Source organism: Ascaphus truei, chromosome 6, assembly GCF_040206685.1.
Source record: "Ascaphus truei isolate aAscTru1 chromosome 6, aAscTru1.hap1, whole genome shotgun sequence".
Classification (NCBI taxonomy): domain Eukaryota; kingdom Metazoa; phylum Chordata; class Amphibia; order Anura; family Ascaphidae; genus Ascaphus; species Ascaphus truei.
In genome coordinates this window covers 60,078,476-60,099,299 of record NC_134488.1, presented here as the reverse complement: position 1 = coordinate 60,099,299, position 20,824 = coordinate 60,078,476, and the positions used below count along the sequence as shown (strand labels likewise).

General features: G+C 43.4%; 1 protein-coding gene across 1 annotated transcript in view; it reads right to left on the bottom strand.

Annotated features, from left to right (window-relative positions):
• SIK2 (salt inducible kinase 2) overlaps positions 1–20,824 on the bottom strand; it is a 163,768-nt gene that overhangs the window by 57,202 nt on the left and 85,742 nt on the right. Inside the window, exons 4-5 of the mRNA XM_075604404.1 lie at positions 19,936–20,097; positions 1,548–1,672 (exon numbers count right to left, since the gene is read on the bottom strand). Of these exons, the coding sequence (XP_075460519.1) occupies positions 1,548–1,672; positions 19,936–20,097 (287 nt within the window). The remainder of the gene's footprint in view (positions 1–1,547; positions 1,673–19,935; positions 20,098–20,824) is intronic.

Below are 20,824 nucleotides of genomic sequence, written 5' to 3'. Positions count from 1 at the left end.
AATCAAAAAGTAAGTACATACAGTATATATGTACACAAGCACACACATATTTGGCCTTTTCCGTTTCACTTCATTAGAGAGGGTTGGGGTTCCTTACAATGCATCTGAGCTCAGACACGCTATTATAGAGGGTTGGGGTTCCTTACAATGCATCTGAGCTCAGACACGCTATTATAGAGGGTTGGGGTTCCTTACAATGCATCTGAGCTCAGACACGCTATTATAGAGGGTTGGGGTTCCTTACAATGCATCTGAGCTCAGACACGCTATTATAGAGGGTTGGGGTTCCTTACAATGTATCTGAGCTCAGACACGCTATTATAGAGGGTTGGGGTTCCTTACAATGCATCTGAGCTCAGACACGCTATTATAGAGGGTTGGGGTTCCTTACAATGCATCTGAGCTCAGACACGCTATTATAGAGGGTTGGGGATCCTTACAATACATCTGAGCTCAGACACGCTATTATAGAGGGTTGGGGTTCCTTACAATGCATCTGATCTCAGACGCGCTATTATAGAGGGTTGGGGTTCCTTACAATGCATCTGATCTCAGACACGGTATTATAGAGGGTTGGGGATCCTTACAATGCATCTGATCTCAGACACGGTATTATAGAGGGTTGGGGTTCCTTACAATGCATCTGAGCTCAGACACGCTATTATAGAGGGTTGGGGTTCCTTACAATGCATCTGATCTCAGACACGGTATTATAGAGGGTTGGGGTTCCTTACAATGCATCTGAGCTCAGACACGCTATTATAGAGGGTTGGGGTTCCTTACAATGCATCTGAGCTTAGACACGGTATTATAGAGGGTTGGGGATCCTTACAATACATCTGATCTGAGACACGCTATTAGAGAGGGGTCAGGTCATTATTACAACCAGTGCCTAGTCTCTCAGACCTTGTAGTTTACAACACAATCAAGTTGTTTTTAAAGAGCATGTCTTTATTAGTCAAGCTTTTTATGGAAATGAATACTGTTTAAAAGTTACGTTTTATCATTTATTTTCGGGGACCCTAATGATAATTTTCCTTTATCCATGTAATGTTAACATCTTTTTCTGTCCTTTGGCGTCATCCAAAGAAGGATTATTCTTTTCGCTGTATTGGTGTAGTGCTAGTACTTAATCAATCCAGCAGAGCCAGGTAACCTTTTTTACACTTCTGTTTTTGTCTGTATATGTATATATACGCCTGTGTGTGTGTATGTATGTATGTATGTATGTATGTATGTATGTGTGTATGTGTGTATGTGTGTGTATATATAATATATATATAAATATACAGCTGTGCTTGGGGTCCAAAGAATCACATTGTGTTATAAGAGGATAGCATTAGAAATATTGTACAATTGGATGCATTGTACAATAAAGTATTTAAGATACCAATAATCGTGTTGTAAAGTATTCATAAAAATTAAAATTGGGAGCCGCGCTTGCCTCGCGTTATAAGTGGATTCGCGTTGTAACGGGGTTGAGCTGTATAATATATATATATATATATATATATATATATATGATACAAACGTAAGGAATAAAATACCCAGATATCCAGCTGTGGTCCCTCATACTGCTGTCCTTCGAAGACCTCCGGAGCTGCGTACGGGGGGCTCCCACACCACGTGGCCAGAGGTTCCCCTGTCTTGTAAAAGTTCCCAAACCCAAAATCTGTAAAAATATAAAAAAAGAAAGTATTATTCTTTGTACAAAAAACTACCAATCTAGGTTTGGAGCTTGAGCCAAGTACCTTTATTAAACCCGTTTGCCCCAGAACAACATACAGAACGCGCAGAGCAGCCTCCAGAATAAGCAGACCACCCACAGCATGGCCTCACCTGGTCAGCTTCCTTGATCCTATTTATAAGGCTCTATGCTGTAATAACGGGCGTCTTAGCTGTGAGGTGAGGTGTTTGCTGAGAATTTAACCTCAGCTACGAAGTCAGGGACATTGTGCTACTCACTCAGCCAGAGTCCAGGATTTTAGCTTTACCCCTTTATTATTACTATGAAGTATTATGTCCTCTTACACACACATCATATACCTAATGGATCACCCTCAAACACACACCATACATTTGAATGGGATCACTCTTAGGCCTTGGGCATAGTAAAATCAGCGTCGCTGAGGCGGGCTGAGCCGCGCTGAACAGATGCATAAAGCCCCTGCATCTGTAATCAGCGCGGCTATAGTTACTCCCTCCGCATGCGTGCTGATGCGTGGTGCGGAGGCTGAGAAAATCAGGAGAGACAGGCAAGTTTGAAATGTTGCCGCTTGGGGGAGCGGAGGAGCGGTCACGTGACCACTCCCATCCAATGGGGCTGCAGCCGGCATTTTACCTACTGTGTCGGTGAGATAGCAGAGCCACCAGACCAGACAGAGTAGAGGCAGCACAGAGGTGTGTGTGTGTGTGTTTCACTGTGTGTGTGTGTGTCACTGTGTGTGTGTGTGTCACTGTGTGTGTGTAACACTGTGTGTGTGTGACAGTGTGTGTGTGCGTCACTGTGTGTGTCACTATGTGTTTGTGTGTGTGTGTCACTGTGTGTGTATGTCACTGTGTGTGTGTGTCACTGTGTGTGTGTGTGTGTGTGTGTGTGTGTGTGTCTGTCACTGTGTGTGTGTGTGTCACTGTGTGTGTGATTTATGTATGTGTGTGTGTGTGTATGTGTGTGAATATATTTATCAAAGTTGCACAATGTTAATAAATAATTTATTCTCACATGTCTTTTTTTTTCATTTTGAAAATATTATATAATATACACACACACATAGGTTCCCCAGTGACACACAAACACACAGACCACTTCAAAGTGACACACACAGTTACCCAATGAGACACACACACACACTGACAGCTACCAAGTGACACACACACACACACACACACACACACACACACACACACACACACAGTGATACCTGCCTCCCAAGCACGCTTGCTGTCTCCTCTGCCAGGACAGCAAAAAGCTCCTGGTAGAGCGAGCGGCAGCAAGCAACAGCAGCACCAAAGTGTTTACTATGTCCCAGGCCTTACACACACATCATATACCTAATGGATCACCCTCTTACACACACACCATACATTTGAATGGGATCACTCTTACACACACGTTTCACTTTAATGGAATCATACCACCCTCTCCTACACACACCATACACTTCAATGAGCTTCCCTTGTTACACACTACACCATACACTTGCATAAGATCAACATCATGAACTTGAATGGTATCACCCTTGTAAACACATCACACACTTCAATGGAATCAAACTACACCTTTCTACATACACGTCGGTGGAATTTCCCTCTTATACACCCCATAGATATTAATGGGATCACCCCTGCATACACCCTATACACTTCAATGGGATTCTATTACACACACGCCATACGCCTTAATGGGGTAGAAAATAATTCAATGGGATTCTATTACACACACGCCATACGCCTTAAAAGGGATATAATACACTTCAATGGGATCCTATTACATACACCATACAACTTAACGGGATAGAATACACTGCAATTATTGCATTAGATGCTGACATTGGGGGTTAGCGCTATGAATGGCACCGGGCACCATTCAAATCTGTGCCCTGACCAATCAACTGAGATTCCAATGTGAGGACACCCGGGATGAGCCCAGGACTCCCTTGGTGTGACTGAGACCAGGCATGTGAAAGGCAGCTGTGTTTCTGTGGCTAGATCCAGGCTGCTGATTACTCACAGACATGTGAATGCCACGTGGCCTGAAAGCAGCAGATAACCACCCTGAAAAACTGTGCGGTTAAGATCTTTCTTATTCTGTGTGGCTATTGCATGCAAACGCTAATTAACAACTGGGGTTGTTGAACTGTGGCTCACTTCAATGGTAATAATCACATGGAGGGAATATGAGCTCTGTCCATACAGAGATACACACACAAACACACACAATGATTGAGCCACTTGTGCTGAAGAAGGGATTGCCTTAAGCTTAAAGCCTGGCCTGTTTTGGTGGCTCGAGGATGAAGTTTGGCCACCCCTGGTACAGTATATACAGTACAAATACCTCTATTTTCCGAGATTGTCCCCCACAATGCTTTGCGTAGCATGATCTCGGAAAACAGAGCTCTGCCTCCATAGGTGGTACAAGCATGCAGTCTGTATGTATGTCCTCTGCAAAATATGTGTGCGCGTGCACATATTCTTGTCTATCTACATGTGTATGTACATATATTTATAAATACACACACACAAAATAAAAAAATTATATATATATATATATATATATATATATATATATAAAGCAGAAAATAGCCGTGTTAGTCCAGTTGCGATAGTGCAGAATAAATGAGTTCTTCAGTATTCGGTGATACCTTTTTTATTGGACTAACAATTTATGTCATAGGACAAGCTTTCTAGAGTTCTCCTCTCTTCTTCAAGTCAAGCAATACTGATATACAAAGGAATCTATGGCTAAAACAGTGTGGAGAGAGGGGGGAAAAAAACAACAACAGATATTTACTGTAGATAAGGTAGGGTGTTAAGTGTTTGAAGCCAGGGGACAGTGTCAAAGAAAGGTGAGGAGGGGAAGGGATGCTGGGGGGGGGGGGGGGAGAGAAAGTGTGGATAAGAGTGGAGGCAAGCAGGATAATTACAGACAATTTTGGTAGGGTGTGAGAAAACCCATGTCCACATTAAGTCCTTTGGTTTTGGTGTCAAAGAGTCTTATCATTCTGAGTTCAAATGTTTTCCGTTCTTGGGTGCTTTTAAACATTCCATTGAGGATTTTGATTTTTAGATCATTTATGGAATGATCTGGTTGTGAGAAGTGATGTCCCACAGGTGAGCAGTATCTTCCTTCTTCGTGATGGAGTATAGAGTGTCTGTGCATATTCATTCTTCCTTGTAGTTTTTGGCTGGTTTCCCCAATGTAGCAACCTTGGTCAAATTTGTTGCACTGAATCATATACACTAAATTCCTGGATGTGCAGCTGTATGATCCTTTAACATTGAATGTTCTATGGTTGTGACTGGCTGTGGTGTGTGTGTAATATATATATTACAATTAAAGAAAAAACGCTTTAAATAAGTAAATGAGGTAGTAACAGTCAGTATCCACTCCCAGTTAATATTCCAGCCCCATTCCTAATAATTTCATAATCTTTATAAGCATTTTCTTGTTTATCACTGGAAAAAGGTGCCAGAATATATATATATATATATATATATATATATATATATATATATATATATATATATATATATACACAGTGTTCGACAAACCTATACATTTGCTCGCCCCGGGCGAGTGGATTTAACCCCCGGGCGAGTAAATATTGGCCCAAGCAGCACACGTTTGGTACTAGGTAGTAGATTTTTTTGTGTGGCGAGTTGATTTTTTTTGGTGATTTGTCAACCACTGTATATATATATATATATATATATATATATTCCAAAAAATGGGGGAAAGGCGGGGGGAGGGGTGGGAAAGAAAAACCTCGCATCTACTTATGCAAAATTCACGCCACCATAAGCCAAAGAAAATAAATTATTAACTTTTCATAAGTAAGGTTTGGCGGTGCTCACGGGTTGTGGGTAATATGAGTGAAAAAGAGAAAAAGTAACCCGTAAGGGAGCACTCAGGTATGCAATTGATGTATTTAGTTTATTTAATTTGACACAGTGCAAAAAGGGATAGATAAACAGTAAATGATTAAAAACACTTAAAAAATAGACATGGACCCCTGTCACGGGTGCTACCCTTAAATACAAGTGAACAACACTATGGAACGATTAAAATCGTCAACCATAAGCATGAAAAGGATAGTGACTCAGAAAACACTAGGGTAAATCAAAATGTCACAGCAGGTTAATGGGTTCTCAGGCACCTATACAAAGCTAAGTTATACACACTATACACCAAAAAATGGACTAATCAAAATATTAATGACAGTCTCGAAGCGTCCCACATCTACATGAACATACAATGTATATGGTTAATACCAGCAGAATAAGTATGTCACTTGTAGGAACAGGTGGTGAGATGAATAGATGACCCTAAATGTCTAGAGCGTGTTAATAGCATATAAAGGAAAATGCCTGATAAACGCCTATTGAATAACCTGGTGTTTGAAGTCAGTGTCCCTAATGAAAATAAAGAATAAATTGTCACAGTCCAAAAAAATTTTGTTGCACAGGTTCAGGGTAGCATAATTACGTGAGCCATGGGTCAGGGGTCCTGTCTAGCACCCCCACTCCGACGCGTTTCGTCCAGAGACTTTGACTAGGAGTGGTGTGTGTGTGTGTGTGTGTGTGTGTGTGTGTGTGTGTGTGTGTGTGCATCCGATTTTGGCGCGAATAATATCCCTACATAAACAGTCCCCAGCTTCAGCTCCCTCACCACTCCTAGTCAAAGTCTCTGGACGAAACGCGTCGGAGTGGGGGTGCTAGACAGGACCCCTGACCCATGGCTCACGTAATTATGCTACCCTGAACCTGTGCAACAAAATTTTTTTGGACTGTGACAATTTATTCTTTATTTTCATTAGGGACACTGACTTCAAACACCAGGTTATTCAATAGGCGTTTATCAGGCATTTTCCTTTATATGCTATTAACACGCTCTAGACATTTAGGGTCATCTATTCATCTCACCACCTGTTCCTACAAGTGACATACTTATTCTGCTGGTATTAACCATATACATTGTATGTTCATGTAGATGTGGGACGCTTCGAGACTGTCATTAATATTTTGATTAGTCCATTTTTTGGTGTATAGTGTGTATAACTTAGCTTTGTATAGGTGCCTGAGAACCCATTAACCTGCTGTGACATTTTGATTTACCCTAGTGTTTTCTGAGTCACTATCCTTTTCATGCTTATGGTTGACGATTTTAATCGTTCCATAGTGTTGTTCACTTGTATTTAAGGGTAGCACCCGTGACAGGGGTCCATGTCTATTTTTTAAGTGTTTTTAATCATTTACTGTTTATCTATCCCTTTTTGCACTGTGTCAAATTAAATAAACTAAATACATCAATTGCATACCTGAGTGCTCCCTTACGGGTTACTTTTTCTCTTTTTCACTCATATATATATATATATATACACACACACACACACACACACACACACACACACACACACACACACACACACACACACACACACACACACACACACACACACACACACACACACACAGTACTGCGCGACGAAATATGTTGGTGCTTTACAAATAAACTATATATATATATATATATATATATATATACACATATATACACACACACACACACACACACACACACACACACACACACACACACACACAATGTATATTTTCCCAATAAATATTATTACTGTGACAATGAGCCCCCAGTTTTCAGTGTGTGATGTTCCCTCCTCGCTCCCCGTATATACAGTATGATGACTCTATGCAGTGTGCAGTATGATCTCCGTGCTGTATCATGACCCCGCTGACCTTCCCATATGACATAATAAGCATCTGTAATTGCTGGGAAGGGGAGTGAAGCTGCAGAGAACAGCAGGGACATCACTGGGCTGTATATGGACAAAGCTTGATATAATATTGGCTTATTCCACACATTCTAAACATTGTGGACAATCTAAGGCTACGCTTATAGTGACGGCGACGGTCACTGGAAAATCAAAGAGACGACTTCCAGCGATCGCAACCAATCCGTCGGCAATGCATTTGCTTTGGCACGTCGCTGTCGCCGGCACTATAAGCGCAGCCTAAGAGGTGTGCCTTGTACATGGTGTAGTGTGCAATGTAAATGGTGCGACACAGCATCTAATCTGAGCAGCTATTGGTTCACATGATGACATGAAGATTATAAAGGCTGTATTAGGCCCGTAATATACTGTGTGCGGCCGTGCACGCGTGCGTGCCTGTGCGAACGCGCGTGCACGTGACGCACACTTTTTGTGTGTATGGTGGTCTGTGCTGCCGGGAGCGACAGGTTGTGTGAGTGTGTGTGTGTGTGTGTGTGTGTGTGTGTGTGTGTGTGTGTGTATACCTGATGTATGTATGTATGTATATGTGTATATTTGTAATTTATTATTATTTAAAAAAAAGACACGTAGGTAAGAATAAAATATTTATTAACATTGTGCGCACACACACACACACACACACACACACACACACACACACACACACACACACACACACACACACACACTTCAGCGGCGCAAAATCTTTCTTTTCCTTATCTTCCCCCCGTCGGCCAGCTCCACGCTCACTGCGTGCGTGCGCACGCGGCCCTATTATAGAAAGGCAGACTAACCACAGCCAACTATAATTGCCGTGCGCGCACGGCGCAGCAAGCGCACCCACTACAGAACAGCCCTTAGGCATCTAAAAGGCTGTAGCATGCCCGTCTCAAGTCCCCGTGATCTCTCCATTCCCTTCCTGTGCGGATACTGTACGAGGTTATTTCTGGGGATATTTTCTGTACCGAGCGAGGTTTTATCACGTTAATTAGGGCATTTCTGCGGTAACACTGAGCCCCTGCACCTCAAACTCGGAAAAGCCATTTATATAATTAGGCTGATTTGACACGACTGTTATCAGCTCCGATACACACGCTGGCTGAGCAGAAATCCAACTTCACATGACTATGACAACCTTACCCTGTGTTAACGGCTGCCAAGTTCTGCTCAATCAACTTTGAAGCAGAAATCCACCCCAATGAGCTTAACTCCTATAATATTAATATTTTGCCCTCTAACCATGTCCACTCTTAAAAAAAAAAAAAGGGTATGTGTGCCAAGCACGCGCATTTTAAGTGTCTTTTGTCAGTGAAATTGTGTATATTATTGTACAGTCTCTGTGTGGTGGGAACGAGCTCAGGCTCTGGGATGGATTATGTACTCGTGTACTGGGTGTTCTACGTTTATTGTATATTTTCCATGTTGTATAGCTGGATGCTGCAGCTACTTTCTTCCTTTCTCCATCTGATAGCAGTGGAAATTGTCCAATTGTACAACTTTCACATGGTCTCTCTTTGGAAACGTTCTTATTACTGCGGGAACTCTATATCAGTTATTCAGCGTGTGTGTGTGTCTGCCCGGCTCTGAGCGTGCGCTGGCGTCCCCTTCTGCGCATGCGGCGATGGCCGCACCTGCGCGGCCAACACAGTCCGATGACGTCACTTCCGTTACACACTTCCATCTCCAGGAAGGAGATTTGTGCCGTGAAGTTTTACTAGGTGCAAGCAAAGAAGTTTCACTTCATAAAAAAGTGTTGTTAGTGTTAGAAATCTCCTAATATCTAGCTTCTGAGATCACCGTAGTAACATTTTGACTGCATTGGGCCCTGGGGAGGACTCCATTTTAACCTCCCCGACACTTAATATTTCAAACGCTTATATCTTCTGAACAGAGCATAAAAACCAACAATGGAGAGGGCAAAAAGGGATCTCTTAATGTAAGTAATAATAAAAAGTAAAAAATAAATAAAATAAAAAATAAAAAAATAATTGTGACCAACGCAGATTGCTGCTTTAAAAAGATTTTTTAAATAGGGTTGTAAAGCATAAAAATATGATCTAAAATCTATTTGTGGTTAAGAAAGATGCCCCTGCAGTGCAATAAGTGTGACAGGGGCTTCAGACGCCGCTATAATGTGTGCAAAGCTTTCTGCACAGTGCAATGTTACAGTAACTTGCCTGGCAACGCTGTTAGTATGAGGTAGGTGAGCTGTTTACATTATACTGCTGACCTGCCAGCAGTCACAAGATTAACCATAGGACATGCGATTAACAGCCTCACATGAGTGCAGCTGTAACCGCTCCAAGTCATTACATCAGAAGGAGGTCAGCACTGGAGCAGGGATATCTCTAAGCCACAGAACAAACTATGTATCCATGTCTAGAACCATGTTTCCCAAGCTGGGGGTGGGGGGGCAATGACACTGGGAGATACAGAAGTCTAGGTCGGACATCTTTCTTTTCACTGATTATAGAATAGGGGGTCACAATGGCAAAACAAGCACTGTAACCTTTTTGCATGCTCTTATAATGTATCTTATAATGTGCGCCAGAGGCCCTGTTGACATGCCAGGTACGTCACGGCATAAACGCTCGTTTTCTAAGGGACGATCGGGCTAAATGGTCCAATGGAGCCCCCCAATACTTCGGTTTCCATCAGCTGGGAGGAGGTGGTGGTCATGTCATCACTGCTGAAGCTCTGCCACTAAAAGGTTAAATAGAATGGGAACCACTGGTCTAGGCTCTCTTCCCTCTGTTCCATGTCTCTCCACTGCTCTGTCCCATCTTCTCTCCACTTCTCTGTCCCATCTTCTCTCCACTTCTCTGTCCCATCTTCTCTCCACTTCTCTGTCCCATCTTCTCTCCACTTCTCTGTCCCATCTTCTCTCCACTTCTCTGTCCCATCTTCTCTCCACTTCTCTGTCCCATCTTCTCTCTGTTCCATGTCTCTCCACTTCTCTGTCCCATCTTCCCTCTGTTCCATGCTTCTCCACTGCTCTATGATACCTGAAATCACGCTCATACTACCCACTACCCCTGGGGCACTTCCTCTCCATGTTCCTCAAACTCTCTTTCTTTCTCCATCTTCAAGACACGCCTGAAAAGTTACCTTTACCATCAAGCATTTCCATAGCGCTAGACCATGACACTATAACCCAATGCATATACATGAACCCTCTTAACCTTGCCCTATAAAACATGCACTTCCATATACTCCTGCCTCTACAATATGTCTCCCAACACAGTATTTAGATTGTAATCTTCAGGGCAGGGGCTTCTACGCAACAAGATTTACTTTGTTGCTTTCTGTAATATTTTCCCCTATATAATGTATATTATCTTAGTGAAACGAAGCATACATGGCCGGCACTATAAAAAGATACAGTACAATATGATCTCTAAAATTGTCAGAATATACTATAAGAACCACTAGGATTACCCAGTCTGCCCACTTATCCTACAAGTGGTGAAGCCTCAGAACCCATTTGATTGCTGGGTTCTTCCCTTGGGTCTATCATAAGACACTTTTAAGTTCCTTTACTGCATGAACTGCATCGACTCTGCTGGGACGCTGTTCCATGGATCCACTACTCTTTCTCAAATCTCCCCTGATTCTCCCCACCCTCCAGCTTGAGATCAAACATTCCTCTGCATTGCGTTGCAAGTCTCTCTTGCAAAAAACCCCAGAAAAATTAGACAATCTATGAAAGGATCAAGGAATGAGAATTAGATGAAAAACAAAAATATTGACAGTATAATTTTTTGTTAAGTGATTCTGCTGTACGTCATGGCCTGTCCATGGTAACGCTTTACCAACAACAAAGGCCACAGGCTGCTAGCCTTTGGTCTAACAGAGGCTTTGTCAGCGTGCAATCATACTCGGAACCTCTCTACACAGCAGCACCCGCACAGCTAGGAGTGAAATCAGGTGAATGGAACTGTCTCTCTCCTGCAGCTCCGTGGCATTGCTGGCTCCGTCTGGCTGACTGACGGCTAGCTAGCTTTTCATTGACGTCAGCGACGGCTCATTGATATTCAGGGCATGAATTGGGTCAGCGCTGACAATTAGCCTTCCCAGGCAATCTCTCCTGCCTTCCCCTTATCAGCTGCCTCTTCCCAGGCAATCTCTCCTACCTTCCCCTTATCAGCTGCCTCTTCCCAGACAAATCTCTCCTACCTTCCCCTTATCAGCTGCCTCTTCCCAGACAAATCTCTCCTACCTTCCCCTTATCAGCTGCCTCTTACCAGACAAATCTCTCCTACCTTCCCCTTATCAGCTGCCTCTTCCCAGACAAATCTCCTACCTTCCCCTTATCAGCTGCCTCTTCCAAGGCAATCTCTTATACCTTCCCCTTATCAGCTGCCTCTTCCCAGGCAATCTCTCCTACCTTCCCCTTATCAGCGGTCTCTTCCCTGACAATCTCTCCTACCTTCCCCTTATCAGTTGCCTCTTCCCATGCAATCTCTCCTAGCTTCCCCTTATCAGCTGCCTCTTCCCAGACAATCTCTCCTACCTTCCCCTTATCAGCTGTCTCTTCCCAGTCAATCTCTCCTACCTTCCCCTTATCAGCTGCCTCTTCCCAGACAAATCTCTCCTACCTTCCCCTTATCAGCTGCCTCTTCTCAGGCAATCTCTCCTACCTTCCCCTTATCAGCTGCCTCTTCCCAGACTATTTCTCCTACCTTCCCCTTATCAGCTGCCTCTTCCCAGACTATTTCTCCTACCTTCCCTTTATCAGCTGCGTCTTCTCAGACAATATCTCCTACCTTCCCCTTATCAGCTGTCTCTTCCCAGACAATCTCTCCTACCTTCCCCTTATCAGCTGCCATTGCGTTTCCCTTATCACAAAGGGGGTCCGACAGATTGCGCAGACTGCGTCAAATAAGGCTTATCGTTATTAACGTTACCTGTGCTGCACAGAAGCAGTGGTCAGCGCTTTTAATTCGTAAAGGTAATTCAGTATGTCATTATCAACCCCATCTGTACCTTGCTTGATAAGGGCAGTCTCGTGTAGCTCTTTTATGATCAGTGTAATTAGCTTCCTTAGAAAGATTAAATATTTTTCAGCTGTTTATAATCTGTTTTAGGTATTTACCCACAGTCAAAAAATGAACAGGTTTCCCTTTTCTCTGGGTCCGCTGAATTCTGCTATGCCGATTGATCTGTTTGTACAGGAATTCTGAAGCCATCGTTGGTCAAGCAAAGACCATCCACCTCTGGTTTTGAGGACAGAGATACAGTCCTCCCATCAAAAGAAAGTAGATAAAGTTGGTCAAAACCCTGCCAAGATTTTTATTCACCACGGAAAACATGGAAGATTAAAAAAAAAAAAAAGATTTAAAAATAACTATTATTGTTCATTTAAATAACACAACGTGTTCACGGAATAAACATACCGTTATCTTTAGTTCATTTTGTCCTAAGAGGGACTGCCCCCTTTACCTGTATTATTTTTCATATGCTTTGCATTGAGTAACCGTGGGTGAGAATACAGAAGAAATGGCTGCCTTTGCGGTGGGTAAGGCCTTTGCATGGACATGTTATGACGCACAGCGCTACACTGTAAAGAGGTGCACAGTTTTTAGGCAAACTTTGCGGCGATCTCCCCGTCCGATTCGCTTAATGCTGAAAGACAGCGGCCCCCGCGGGTGTGCATCATTTCCGCTACTTTCGCTTTCCGGGAATTCAGTCAAACTTTAACCCTGTCATGAGGGTCCTGAACTCCAGGAGCCCCCCAGTGATTTGGTAGCAACGTCATGGGAATGTTGCTGGTTTTCTAGGTGGGGTTCCCGTTCTGCGGCCCTTGTGGTGAGCTGCAAAGCCATCGGAGCGGCCCGGGAATAGCGCCTCTTCTGCTCGCGTCGTCAGTGAGGTCGTCCCGAGGAGCGATTACATGATCGCAGTGTGCCGGAGGAGCCGTGGCACGCAAGCGGTTAAAAAATAAAGTGTTGCGGGGCTATTAGAAAAATAATAATTAAAAATAAAACACACACACACGACAGGTCTGAAACCAACTGATGAGACCCATTAAGGTTGAAACATGACTGTGAGTGGTTTGACTAGCTTTGCATCTAATCCCGTGCTGTGCTTAAAAGCTGTGTGAGCATTGCATTTGCTTACATGGGTTCCATGTGAATGGATATTCCACGCAAAAGGTGACACATTGTGTGCTCATTTGCATGTCATTTCCCAGAATCCCTTGCTGCAGTGGGAGCACTGCATGCTGGGTGATAATGGTGAAAGTCAGGGTTGCAAACCTAAGACATGCAAATGAGCATATTAGTAATATTTCCATTCTCTCTCTCGCATATATATATATATATATATATATATATATATATATATATATATATATATATCTTTTGATTTATTTACATTAGGAAAAAGGCGTCTAAGGGGGGATATGATATGATAACTATATACAAATATATCTGGGGACAGTACAAGGAGCTTTCAAAAGAACTATTCATCCCACGGGCAGTACCATGGACTCAGTGTCATCCCTTAAGGTTGGGGGAAAGGAGATTTCACCAGCAACAAAGGAAAGCGTTATTTACAGCAGCGGTGCGCAAACTGGGGGCGGGAGATTTCTGGAGGGGGGCGCGGTGGTTGCAGAGGCCCGACGCTCTTTCCCACGGCATTTAAATTAAATGCCGGGGGATCACGTGAGGCCTCTGCAACCTATTCCTTACCGAGATTCAAACGGCTGCTGAAGCAATGCTATGGCAACGCGGGATCAAATGATGCCGCGGAGTCACGTAATGCAGATAATGGAGGTAAGGGACATGCAAGCACTGGGGGCAGCAGGCAGGGGGGGGGCAGCGGCAAAAGTTTGCGCAAACCTGCTTTACAGTAAGGGCAGTTAAAATGTGGAATTCATTATCCATGGAGATTGTGATGGCAGATACAATAGATATGTTCAAAAAAGGTTGGACATCTTTTTAGAAAGGAAAGGTATACAGGAATATACCAAATAAGTAAACATGGGAAGGATGTTGATCCAGGTAGTAATCTGATTGCCAATATTTGGCGTCAGGAAGGAATACATTTTCCCCTTTATGAGATGAGCACACCAAAGGGCAATGAATATTAAAAGTTCATTTTATTGACTGATTACAGTCACAAACCATCCGACGTTTCGGTGTACAAATACCTTCTTCAGGAAGGGACCCTGAAGAAGGTGTTTGTACACCGAAACGTCGGATGGTTTGTGACTGTAATCAGTCAATAAAATGAACTTTTAATATTCATTGCCCTTTGGTGTGCTCAGCTTTCCTTCTGTTCCACATGCAGTTACCTTGACTAGTTGTTTTCTGCTTGCAGCACCCACCATTATTCTTTTGTGTTGCATTTGTTCCCATAGAAGTTGGGGCATCCCAAGTTGCATTTATCTAGGCTCTTGCGTGTTTAGATTTATCCCTTTATGAGATATAATTGGATGATCTGTCACTGGGGTTTTGCTTGCCTTCCTCTGGATCAATATATACTGTAAGTACAAATATAGGATAAAGTATCTGTCATCTAAATTTAGCATAGGTTGCACTTGATGGACGTATGTCTATTCTCAACCTCATCTACTGTGTCACTATGTAATCTATATATATATTGCTATTTTATATGGACTCTTTGGTGACTTCGATCAAAACGGTGGCAAAGCAAATCATGGCCGGTGAGCGCATTACCAGTACAGGGTGTGAGAGGTACCTGTCGAGTTCCTACTTGTACCCCTGTGTAGGCAATAGCCCCAAATGGAAGTAATGGCCGTGACCAAACGTCCAACGGGAATGAGGGGCTGTAGGCCAGAGGTGCTCATCTCCAGTCCTCGCCCCCCCCCCCCCAACAGGTCAGGTTTAAGGATATCCCAGCTTCAGCACAGGTGGCTCAATCAGTGTCTCAGTCTTCAACTGTACCACCCTATGCTGAAGCTGGGATATCCTTAAAACCTGACCTGTTGGGGGTCTTGGAGACTGGAGTTGAGCACCTCTGCTGTAGACCCCTTCCTATATACCACTGTCATTAGTCTGTCTGCAAACACACTCCTGGTGTACTAAAGATCCAGTTCAGATCTTACTCTATTATACCATGGGCAGCCGCACACCAGCAAAACGTGGACTGGATCATCGATTCACAGAGATGTGCAAAATACTCGCTGAATGTCACCAACCAGGCAGCATTCACCCTCTTGTCTTTTGATAAATGGTTTTATCACAAAAAGAAAAACGCGTCTAACAATAACAGTCCGGTCACGTGCTCCTCTACGTATTGAAAATTCTGCTCAATTCTGGTAAAACTCCCAAAAAGATTTAAGGGCCGTCACTTATGAAAAGTTCGCAAAATTTGAAATTTAAAAGATGTTCACCAAAAAAATTACTTGCGCTTACGCTTGGTGCCACTTTTGATCTGGGGTGAGCCGGCTGCTATGCGTCCCTTTAACCTTTTCCGCTGCAGTGCCACTGATTGCCATTTCCTCTGGCCCATGAAAGGGTTAAGGTGGCTCTGCCGACTCTAATTACATAGTATGTACAGGTGACTTTCATCTCTGGGAATGTTTACACGCCACCGCGCGCCATCATGTGAGTCAGGCAGAGCCAAGGCGGGTGTTAAAGTCGCAGTTCCACTCCGCTACATTTACTGCATCTGTGAGACACTGAAAGCACTTAGGCATACGACGCCCGGTCTGTCGGAGGCTGAAGGGAGTCGCTCCGGGGTAGTGTCACTGCCTTTAAACAGGACGAACACCATTTCAATTCTAGTGTCACCTCTCCTTGTGACCTTGGGCAAGTCACCTCATCTCCCTGTGCCTCAGGAACCAAAATTAGATTGTAAGCTCTTTGGGGCACGACACAGTGTACAACATTCGAAGTGCAGCGCTGTATAAGAAAAAAATATTCAACTACAAAACATTGGTAATATAATAAAGGGGCAGTCCTGCCAAAGTAAATTAAAGACGTTTAATGGGTCCAATTAAAAAAAATTAAAAAAAATCGGTCAAGTAGAAGTCTTTTGAAATCATTTTCTAATTCCATGGGGGTTTTTAACAATCTTTATCTGATGCGTTTGCCCCATCGAGCCACAGGTAACTTTTTAGCGTCGCTGTCCTTTGCCCTCTTCTGTTCAACCCTTTGAGTGCTGGAGGGGCCGCTGCCGTGATCATGTGATCGCTCCTTGGGATCGTGATGTCATCCGGTCAGGTCCCGTTCAGCGCTGAATGCGGTCTCTCCCGGCAAACGCACAAACAGCCCATGTCGTAGCTACTGTGGCCAACTCCAGTCCTCAAGGGCCACCCATAGCTCAGGTTTTCAGCATATCCCTGCTTCAGCACAGGTGGCTCAATCAGTGGCAAAGAGCAGGTGTACTGATTAAATGACTCAAAGACTGAGCCTCTGATTAAGCCACCTGTGCTGAAGCAGGGATATTCTTAAAACCTGACCTGTTGGTGGCCCTTGAGGACTGTAGTTGGCCACTCCCATGGTAGGTCCAGGGGGCCCTTGACATGCTCCACCTTATGACTTGGGTGCCCAATGAATTAAACCTGTGTACCCCCTAATACCAGCAACGCCTACTTTTGAACCCCACAGCACCAATTCATTAACACACCGTCTAAACATACAAGCTGATACACAGATGTAGCCAGGGTTATTGCACCAGCCGGCGTGTTTTGGGGCATATTCTGTGATATCCTGCAGTATCACTGCCATTAAATTCAATGGAAAAATCCAAGCACACGATATTCTGTTATGAGCAAGTGCAATACAATTTGCTACATCTGTACACAATGATTCACACAGATTAGCGCACACACACACACACACACACACGTTCTTATATACGGTTATATAATGTTGACACTGTAAGGCTCCGATTTCTCTACTTTTAGGGGCACTACACCCCTGCCCGTTATGTAAAACAACGGTCTACGAAAAAGGCAACTTTGGGAAAGTTTCGATTTGAAGCCAGAATGGGAAGGGTTAAGAAAAGTCCTCTGGATAGAAAGGCATGTGACCTTTTAATCTCAGGGGTCACACAGAATTGATTTGAAATAGCTTAGTTTTGAGTATGGAATGTACTGAGAAGCACTGCGTACCTCCCTGTGTTCATATATTGCATTTCAAATGTGTGTGTGTGTGTGTGTGTGTGTGTGTGTGTGTGTGTGTGTGTGTGTGTGTGTGTGTGTGTGTGTGTGTGTGTGTGTGTGTGTGTGCGTGCATATATACAAGGTATCAATGGATTAAACACCCTTGACGTAATATTTTGTCCTTTCCGATTATCCATTAAGCTAATGATGGCACCACGGTTACATTACACAAAAGTGTGGAGTGTGCACAAGAGATCACAAACCGCCTGACCACTAAACATATTAGGGACGTATTGTGGTTACACCCCAAAACCATTTGGATACATTTAAAGCAGAAGTTCGTACTGCCATTTTATTTTAAATTCCCCCCCCCCTTTTATAATATGGACATCAATACAATCCACACAGTGATAAGGACGTAGCTTATTGCCGATCAATCCGCTCTTCTGTGATCGATCGGCGAAGATTCGCTATAATACATTAAAAATGTCATTCAGAATTGCTTTAAAAAATAAAAAAGCTACAAGTATTGTCTCATAGTACAGAACTGACAGCTGAGATGGGCAGGGCACGAGGGATACACCTTCCATTGCTCTACACCCGACCAAGGCAATTTACACCTCCCCGTGAGAACTGGCATAGAAGTCGTAATGCTATTTAGCACCTTCACGATGACCGCGCGATCACTGGCTGCTAAAGTCCCTCTGCGACAGCGTCACTAGTTCTGAAGTGAGGCTCTGAATGACCTCGGTGGAATGTAGAAGGTGATGGGCAAATTATTAGCAGGTGTGCTGCATACGTGAGTAATCATCCATCCTATTACCAACGTGAACGAATGGCAGTGGCATGTTTTATTATAGGGGCAGTTCCCCCTGCATTGCATATTTTATATTTTTTAAATATTTTTATACTGTGCGGCAGGATATCAGTTTTCACCTCTCCAGATTTTTCCCTGCTCAGTGATTTTATTCTTAAAAAAATTATACCTGGGAGGGGGTAGTTGTAGACCTTCCACTTTATCTCTTTAAACCAAAATGTACCAAGCCCTCGTAATTGGCTCCTATGGGGTTAAATGGGTCTCAAGTATCATAGAGCGTTAAAATATTACTGTCGTCTGAAACACCCCCTTCCGTCAACCTAGAATATTCTTGAAGGGACAGAAAGTTATAGAAGACCTTGTAAGAGAAGAAGATTGCAGTTAATTTGGAGTTCAGTTGTAGTATATACAGTTATGTAGTAGTCAAACTCCTAGGGGGTTATTTTATTAGCGTATTATTCTGAACTTGCATCCACAGATATCAGGGATCTGGATGAAGTCCCTATTGAGATAGAATAGAAAATAGTAGGACACAGATTACTAAGAAGATCCTGGTTCAAAGGCATCGGGAAGACGTACGATACTTCAGAAGTGCCTATTTAAAGGAATCTAGAACAGGCATATGCACAAAGCTTCTTGTCCAAAGGAACGGGATACATATAGGGCTGTGCATAGGTAGGCCCTTACAGAATAGCACTTGGACACCAATCCTGATACAGCTCATCCCCATTATAACGCTGGGCTTGGGGTCCAAAGAATCACATTGCGCTATAAGTGGAAAGTGTTAGAAATAATGTACAATTGTATGCATTGTACAATAAAGTATTTAAGACACCAATAATCGTGTTGTAAAGTATTCAGAAATACGAAAATTGGGAGCCACGCTTGCCTCGCGTTATAAGCAGATTCGCGTTGTAGCGGATGGCGTTATAACGAGGTTGAGCTGTATCTCCCAAGCATGTGCCTTCTCTGAGTGAGCTCCGTGATCTAGCAGAGGATGAATATCTTCCTGTAATGTACACACTTTTATTTTGGCAACCTGCTCTGTGAACGGGATTTTCATTTTTGTGCAGTAAAATGTTTACGGGTACCTGGCGCCATTTCCCCCCCCCCCCCCCACCGTTTTCAGACACACCCCGGCCAATGCGACAACCCAAAAGGAAAGTGGCGGAGCAAGTCATTTTTTTTTTTAGAGATCCTTTTGATGTGACCCATGGAGCCGGGATAAGAGCGGTTACATCATTAAGCTGCCACCTTTAGCCCAACAGCACAGTGAAAGGAGGAAGAAAACCACAACTTTCCTATACAACCGTTCACAACCAACCTCATCACTAAAGAGATTAGGTATAGAAAACATTAGTCACTACAGAGACACAAAGTAAATAATAAAAAAAAAGAACCGGATTGCAAGAGTGGTGCCAGTCAGCTTCTATTTAACCGCTAAACATACCCCTGTGATTAGCCCACTTTCCCGTTTGGTACGGTTGGAGCTGTTCAATGGCCTTGCAGAGTCCGTATAAGAGGTGACACGTTACCTGCTATCTTGATGTTCATGTGACTGTCCAGCAGGAGGTTCTCAGCCTTGAGGTCGCGGTGCACAATTTTCCGACTGTGGCAGTATTCCACGGCCGAGAGGATCTGCCAGAATTTCCTCCTGGCCTCCGACTCGTTGAGGCGCCCGTGATTTGCCAAGTAATCTGCAGGGACGGGAAACAGGAGACCTTTACCGTACGCTGTCATCGCAAATACAATGTCACGGTGCCAACCCGTCCCTTAACCCTTTTACAGCCAGAGGGGCCTGCAGCACATTATATATGTGCGCACATGTGTACACAGAAGCACACATGGTTATATATATTGTTATGTATGTACGGGGCAACGGAAAATTAGGGGGGGAAGAAGAGGTGTGCAATCCTTGGGGGCGGAGGGGAGAGTGTGTGTGAGTGTGTGAGTGTGTGACTCAATCATACACATTTTAAGTTATGTTGGGTGAAAAAGGTTGACCAGTAAACTCCACCATTAGCATATAGCAATTAAAAGATCACTTATGAACACATTCACATGTCTTAGACAGGTCTGCAACCCTGCCTATCACCATTATCCCCAGCATACTGTGAATGGATTTCAGGCAAAAGGTGAAACGGTGTGCTCATTTGCATGTCATTTCCCAGAATCCCTTGCTGCAGTGGAAGCACTGTATGCTAGGTGATAATGGTGAAAGGCAGGGCTGCAGACCTGTCTAAGACATGTGAATGTGTTCAAAAGTGATCTTTTTAATTGCTATACATATATAATTATAATCCTACTAAACAAATGTGATCTTTTAGCTTTACTTTTGCAGTGGTTAATGTACAGTGCACATACTTTCTGTAACATTTTGAGCCCAAGTTTAAGGCCGGGTGTAGCCTGCCTTTAAGTATTATT